Here is a 6,842-nt window from a genome sequence, read left to right on the forward strand (position 1 = left end):
CCCTCCCCCCTTCTGCGGAGGATGGGAAGTGCCAGCTCCAGCCCCAGGTGTCCGGGCCACCCGCGCCCCCTTGGCCCCAGTGCGGCAGGGAGCTGGTGACCAGCCCCCAATGACCCCTCCATCCTTCCCCTCTGGCCACACACACACACACACACACTGGCCCTAGGAATGTTCTCTGCTGTGAGAGCACCCGCCCCCCCCCACAACATCCACAAAAAAATTAAATAGAGAGAGAGGAGAGGGAGGAGGGAGGAAGGGATGAGAGAGACGGAAACAGAAGAGGCAGGAGAGGAGGAGGTGGCGAGAGATAAAGGGGAGAGAGAGAGGAGCTTAGAGAGGTAGAGAGAGAGAGAGGAGGTGAAGCGGGAGAGAGAGAAGCAGGAGCAGAGGAGGGAGAGAGGGAGGAGGAGGAGGTGAGGGGAGCACAATGGAGACATGGAGTTAGGCGGCTTGGGAAAGCTCAATGCAAAGAGAGCCCAAAGGGGGTGTGGATTAGGGACCAAGAGGTGACCCCGGGAGAAGCAGAAGGCAGAGAGAGGAGTGGAAAGATCGGGAGGCAGAGGGAGACTGGAGGGCCGGGCGGGGAGAAGGAGAGGCACAGAGCCGGGAGACAAGAGTGGGTTGGGGTGTTCGGTCCCCGGTGGGGAGGAGAGGGAGGCTGGAAGTCCTGGAGGAACAGGGTCCCACAGACAGGAGAGGGGACAGCAGAGAGAGGGGGGCCGGGCACTGGGAAGGGGTCGCCCAGAGGCCTCCCGGGCATGGAGGGTGCAGCTCGTCTGAGCGCCCCTCGCGTGCTGGTTCTCTGGGCTGCGCTGGGGGCGGCAGGTAAGGCCTGGCGTCGGGGCGGGAGCCCCCGGGGGCGGAGAGGGGCGGGGTGCCGAGGAGAAGGGCTCAGGCTGCTCTCTCCCCAGCTCACATCGGACCCGCACCTGACCCCGAGGACTGGTGGAGTTACAAGGAGAATCTCCAGGGAAACTTCGTGCCAGGTGCAGCCGGGGCGGGGACCCGGGCGTCCGGGCCCCTGGGTGGCTCCTTCCTGGGTCCCGGGGAGCCTCTCCTCGCTGGGAGTTCCAGCCCCTCCTTCCCTGCCTCAGGAGTTCGGCCCAGCCTCTGAACCCCAGCGGCTCACCATGGGACATTATCCATGCGCATTTCAAGCAGCGAGTGGGGGAGTGAGTGGGAGGAAAGCGGGTGTGGGGGCGGAGGGCTGTGTGTGTGCGGGCGCGTTTGCCGGGAAAGAGGCAGGCAGGTCCTGGCTCTGCTGGGAACCAGAGCTTCGGTGGCTACGTCCCCCGCCTCGTCCAGCCCTCTCTTGCAACTCCTCTCCCCGGTACATTCATTATCCAGCTGAGCTGCAGGGGAGTCGGAAAGAACTACAACTCCCATGGGCTCTGGGGCAGTGGGCGGCCGGCAGCCCTAGGGCCTGCTGGGAGTTGTAGTTTCTTCCCCCATGACTTCATTTAAGATGGGTTTGATGGAGGAGAGGCTTGGAGGTGTTGGGGGTCTTAGGAAACTCCTCCAAGATTCTTCTAGGACCCAAGATTCTTCTAGGATCCCTCCTCCCTCATTCCCAGGAGTCCAGGTCCCCAGCCCTTCCTGTCCTGGGATCCAGAAGTCCAGACCACAGCCTCCTCAGCAGATGCCAAGATTGTGATCCCGATTTCTGACTCTTTCCTCTCTACCTTGCCCCCACCCCAGGGCCTCCCTTCTGGGGGCTGGTGAATGCAGCCTGGAGTCTGTGTGCAGTGGGGAAGAGGCAGAGCCCCGTGGATGTGGAGCTGAAGAGGGTCCTTTATGACCCCTTCCTGCCCCCACTGAGGCTCAGCACTGGGGGAGAGAAGGTAAAGGGCCTGGAGGGAGGGCTTACCGAATCCACTGCGGTGAGCATGAGCGGAGGCTGGGTAGGGTGCTGAGGTGGGAGGCCAGCCTTGGGGAAGAAGGGGTACATGCCGGAGGAGAGGAGACTCCTGCCACTCCAAAATGGATTGCCCTTACCACAAATGGCTCCCCATCTCTCTATCTCCATAGTAGCCGTGGTTAAAACAGATCATTTCCTGTGTCAGGAACTGTCTTAAAAGCCTGCTAAGCCCTCCGATCCTCAGAGTAACCCTACGAATAGGTGTTATGATTACCCTTATTTTATGGATGAAGAAACTGAGGCACAGAAAGGTTAGGTTACTTGCCTGAGGTCACGCAGCTAGAGAGCGCCCGCGCTGGGATTCGAACCCAGACAGCGTGGTCCCAGCATCCACGCTCTTGCCCACTCGGCAATGCCATTTCTTGTAAGAGCCCACACCATCCTTCTTCACTCGGCTGCCCCAGCTAAAAGCCTCGGAGCCGTTCGCCAGCCCGTTCTCTCCTTTACTCCCATTTCCAGTCTCTGTCCTTTCTAGTCTCCCTGCTCCACATCATTCGAATCTTTTCCCTTCTCGTCGCCTCCGCTGCCCCCATCGTCCTCTTGCACCTGGACTGGTGCCGTCGCTTCCTCCCTGGCTCGCCTCTCTGCCTCCTGCAACCCATTCTCCACGCCACAGCTGGAGAGATGTTTAAAAACACAAACCAGATCAGACCGCTCTCCTGCTCAAAATCCTTCTATCAGAATAGGTTATAACAGCAAACATGTAATAGGCTGTACCACGTGCCCGGCACTGTGCCGAGTGTGTTATAGAGATTCAGTTATTTAAATGAAAATACAAAACACCCCCTCGTTGCCCATCTGGTTCCCATCACCGTCCCCCCCTTTGTCGACTGGGTTCTAGTCCCGCTGGCCTTTTTGCTGTCACTAAAACAGACCATCTCAGGGCCTTAGCATTTGCTGTTCTTTATTCCTGGAATGTCTTCCTCGTCCTTTGCAACTAACCCCTACTTATCCTTCAGGTCTCCATTCGAATGTCACCTCCTCGGGGAAGTCTTTCCTGACCTCCCCCTCCACTCCCGTCCAGGCCAGATTTCCCATCACACTTTCTCAGAGCTCCCAGTTCTTCCCAGCATGAGCGCAGGATGTAATTCATTAAGCAGTGACTTACTTATGTGATTCAGTATTTATTGTGTCTCTCCCCAGTTAGAACATATGCTCCATGAGCCCTAGGATTTTTGTCTACTCGTTCACTGTTCTCTTCCTGGCATCCATGGCACGTAGTAACAGCTCGATAAATATTTAATTAAGTAAATTCATCAATATCGAGCGCCGACTGTGGACCAGCACAGAACCTGGAACGTTGGTGCTCAAACTGTGCCGAATGATTCAAGGATTGTCGGAAGCCGGAAATGGTGTGGACATGGGAGGAAAGAGGACTTTTCTGTGTCCTTATGACAGCTTCCACCTCTCCCACAGCTCCGGGGAACCCTGTACAACACTGGTCGCCACGTCTCGTTCCTGCCCGCACCCCGGCCCGTGGTCAACGTGTCCGGGGGTCCCCTCCTTTATAGCCACCGACTCAGTGAGCTGCGGCTGCTGTTTGGAGCACGTGATGGGGCCGGCTCTGAACACCAGATCAACCACCAGGGCTTCTCTGCTGAGGTGGGGGCACCTGACCTCTGACCCTTGACCTCTGCCCTGAGTAGACCCGACTCCTCCCAGCTCACCCTCCTCTTAATGCCTCACTGAATCCTCCCTACGTAACTGCGCCCCCACCCTGAGCACTAGTCCTTAACCTGATTTGGGAACCCCAGAGCTGCACCCATTCTCTCCTCCCCTTCTGCTGGGGGACCCCACTCTCTGTGCTCCCCTCCCAGGTACAGCTCATCCACTTCAACCAAGAACTCTACGGGAACCTCAGCGCCGCCTCCCGAGGCCCCAATGGCCTGGCCATTCTCAGCCTCTTTGTCAATGTGAGCCCAAGCGGGATTCAGAGGGAGGGAGGGGCCGGGCACCTGGAAAACTCTGGGGTCTGAGGAAGAGGGAGGCTGGGAGGCCCAGACTCCTGGGTCCTGGGCGAGGAAGGGATGGGGGGCTTGGACTTCTGGGTTCCTACTTCCTCACCTCCAAACCCTACACAGGTGGCTGGCAACTCAAACTCATTCCTCAGCCGCCTCCTGAACCGCGACACCATCACCCGCATCTCCTACAAGAGTGAGTCCCCGGTGCGTTGGTGGGGGGCGTGCACAGGAGGGGAGCTCAAGAGAGGCACGCTTCCTCACTCTGGCATAATACACCTGCAGATGATGCCTACTTTCTTCAAGACCTGAGCCTGGAGCTCCTATTCCCCGAATCCTTCGGCTTCATCACCTATCAGGGCTCTCTTAGCACCCCGCCCTGCTCGGAGACTGTCACCTGGATCCTCGTCGACCGGGCCCTCAATATCACCTCCCTCCAGGTGACCCCCGGTCTGCCTCCCCTCTGTCCCCGCTACCACCGTTGCCTCATGTACCCTCCTTCCCCAAGTTTACTGGGAGCTGGAGGGGGTGAGAGGGTCAGATAACCTTGGAGGGTGGGTGGGGTGGGACTGACCAAGGCCCTTATTACCCGCTCCCAGGGGCGGGACTTCCTGCGTGACGTCACCAGGACCATTCATATTCACTCCCAGTTTCCCACTGTCCTCCCGCGACAGATGCACTCCCTGAGACTCCTGAGCCAGAATCCTCCATCCCAGATCTTCCAGAGCCTCAGCGGGAACGGCCGGCCCCTGCAGCCCTTGGCCCACAGGGCCTTGAGGGGCAACAGGGACCCCCGGCACCCGGAGAGGCGCTGCCGAGGCCCCAACTACCGCCTGCATGGTATGGTCCAGTCTGCACCCCTCCTCCACGTCTTGGTCTAACCCGCCTATGTCTTTCCCCATGGTGCAGTATGGTACAGTCCTACCACCCTTTGCTGCTTCTATATGGTCCAGCCTCCTACATTCTCACTCTTCCCCGCTCCTCCCTATGTGTTAATGTGCTACGATCCACCTCCCCGCCGGAGACCATTGCTGGTCCATGATTTGTCTTCCCTCTTCACTGCTTGCAACTTGTAACTTAGCCTATAACCCGAGCCCCCTGGCTTCCCGGTGGTCCGTGGTTCCTAGTACGATGGCTTTCCAGAGTGGTACAGTCCGGATTCATTCCCTGTTTCCTTGTGGGATACCCTACATTTGGGCTGTACCATAATCCGATCGCCCCCACCTTTGCTGAGAATCGACATGGTACAACCCCCTTCCCTTCCTACTGCCTCCTCATGGTTCAGCCCAGTGAGCTAAACGGCCACCTTTCTGGTTTCTCACCATGGTACAGTCCCGACCCCTCCAAGAATACCTTCGCGTAGCTCAGCCTAATGCTGAAACTGGACGTCCCTATTCCACTCCTGCTGCCTCCCTGCGGGTCGGCCCACTGCCGGACCATTTTCCCCAGCTTCTCAACCTACTACACTCCGGTTCCCGCTTCTCAGCCTCCCAGTGGCAGAGCCCTCCGCGGCCCAGCCCCCCGTTGCCGGCACAGTCCATCCTGTGGTGCCCTAAACTAACGCGTCCCACCGGTGTCGTCTGTCTTACAGTGGATGGTGCCCCCCACGGTCGCTGAGACTCCCCATCGAGGATTGCGCCTGCCCTTCCCGACCCTCCCCACGAGGAGAGGGGAGTCACCCCCAAAACAAAGCTATTAAAGGGACAGAATACTTCCTGTTTCTCAGTGGTCTGATTTTAGGCGCGGAGGGGAAACATTTGGGTATTACAGAATAGTAGCTTTCTTCTAGAAACCAATCTCCCACTTCCTAAACCCCATCACTCGGTTTTTGGCTTCCTGGTACCCCAAACGGTCATTTGGATATGCGGCTCCTTTAAGCGGAGCCTCTTCCCGCGCCCCCCCTTACCCAGTCCGGGGGGGGTCAGGCAGCACGCGCAGAGCCATGTGCTTCCCCCTCCCGCCTGCTTCATTGGCTCGAACTGGGTCACGGTCCCGCCCCCAACGCCGTCTCCCATTGGGCAAATGTAGGTCAGGGTCCCGCCTCCCATCAAAAAGCAATGCAACTTCACGCGTTGAGCCCCTCCTGCGCCCTCCTGGACCTTGGCGGATCCAGGGGTCCCATTGGCTGTGCGTCTCGAGGGGTCCGGACGCGATTGGCCCGCACTTTCAGCCCGAGGGAGGCACGCGGCTGGGGTGCATGGCCCAAGAGGCGGGAGGGGCAGGGCGGGCGGGGGCCGAGAGGAGGGGTGCTCACAGTGGCGTCGGGTGTTTTGGTTTGGCTTTTTTTTTTTTTTTCCGCGAAAGAAGTTTGCTTTGGCCACGCCTCAAGGCGGCCGCCTCCTCCTGCCCCCTCCCCCGCCCCTCCGTGCACACCTCTTGGTGCAGATTGCAGAGCGCCTTCCGTTGAGAGAGCTGCAGAATTTGCAAGAGCCAGGCTCGCCCACCTTGTAGAAGGAGCTTCTTGAGTCCCCTTAAATCCTCGGTTGCGAAGAGCTGACCGCCTGGTTTGATCAGCCCGCGTCGCCCAGACTGCATGGTCTCCGGGGACCCTCTAGAGTTGCACGTTTCGGCACCGAGGACTGCAAATCCCCGTCGCTCCTAGGATTTACTCTGTTCTGGATACTGGAATCTTGCAAGCTACGCTCGCCCGCCCCTGGGCAGACTCTGGCTGGCCCAAACCACAGGAGTGTACCGCCGTCTGGCAGGCCAACTCTTCGCCTCTCCATGAGCTCGTGAGCCTGCGGGCAGGTGCCCGGCGATGTCGCGGCCTGTGAGCGACAGGACCCCGGTCCCCCTGCTGCTGGGCGGCCCGGCCGGGGCCCCCCCTGGCGGGGGAGCGCTGCTTGGGCTGCGGAGCCTTCTGCAGGGGACCAGCAAGCCCAAAGAACCAGCCAGCTGTGAGTTCTAGCCCCGACCTCGCCCAACTCAGACATCCTACTCCCTTAGGGACTCCAGCGCTAAGGGAG

General features: G+C 59.4%; 2 protein-coding genes across 2 annotated transcripts in view; both read left to right on the forward strand.

The window, feature by feature from the left end:
• Positions 1 to 370: 370 nt before the first annotated feature.
• On the forward strand, positions 371 to 5,727 carry CA11 (carbonic anhydrase 11). Its single transcript, XM_011374587.2, has 9 exons — positions 371 to 825; positions 912 to 986; positions 1,699 to 1,841; positions 3,335 to 3,520; positions 3,736 to 3,831; positions 4,000 to 4,072; positions 4,162 to 4,316; positions 4,551 to 4,716; positions 5,468 to 5,727. The coding sequence occupies exons 1-9, from the start codon at positions 759 to 761 to the stop codon at positions 5,491 to 5,493; spliced, it is 987 nt and encodes a 328-aa protein (XP_011372889.1). The 5' UTR covers positions 371 to 758; the 3' UTR covers positions 5,494 to 5,727.
• Positions 5,728 to 6,100: 373 nt separating this feature from the next.
• Positions 6,101 to 6,842, forward strand: part of DBP (D-box binding PAR bZIP transcription factor) — a 6,079-nt gene continuing 5,337 nt past the window's right edge. The window contains exon 1 of the mRNA XM_011374588.2: positions 6,101 to 6,773. Coding sequence (XP_011372890.1) covers positions 6,635 to 6,773 — 139 coding nt within the window. The 5' untranslated portion in view covers positions 6,101 to 6,634. The remainder of the gene's footprint in view (positions 6,774 to 6,842) is intronic.

This window comes from Pteropus vampyrus, unplaced genomic scaffold, assembly GCF_000151845.1.
Source record: "Pteropus vampyrus isolate Shadow unplaced genomic scaffold, Pvam_2.0 Scaffold250, whole genome shotgun sequence".
NCBI lineage: Eukaryota > Metazoa > Chordata > Mammalia > Chiroptera > Pteropodidae > Pteropus > Pteropus vampyrus.

Coding starts and splice junctions, on each gene's coding strand:
- CA11 (XM_011374587.2), top strand. CDS start 759: ATGGAGGGTGCAGCTCGTCTGAGCGCCCCTCGCGTGCTGGTTCTCTGG. Junction 826..911: donor GGCTGCGCTGGGGGCGGCAG/GTAAGGCCTGGC, acceptor CTCTCTCCCCAG/CTCACATCGGACCCGCACCT. Junction 4,073..4,161: donor CACCCGCATCTCCTACAAGA/GTGAGTCCCCGG, acceptor ATACACCTGCAG/ATGATGCCTACTTTCTTCAA.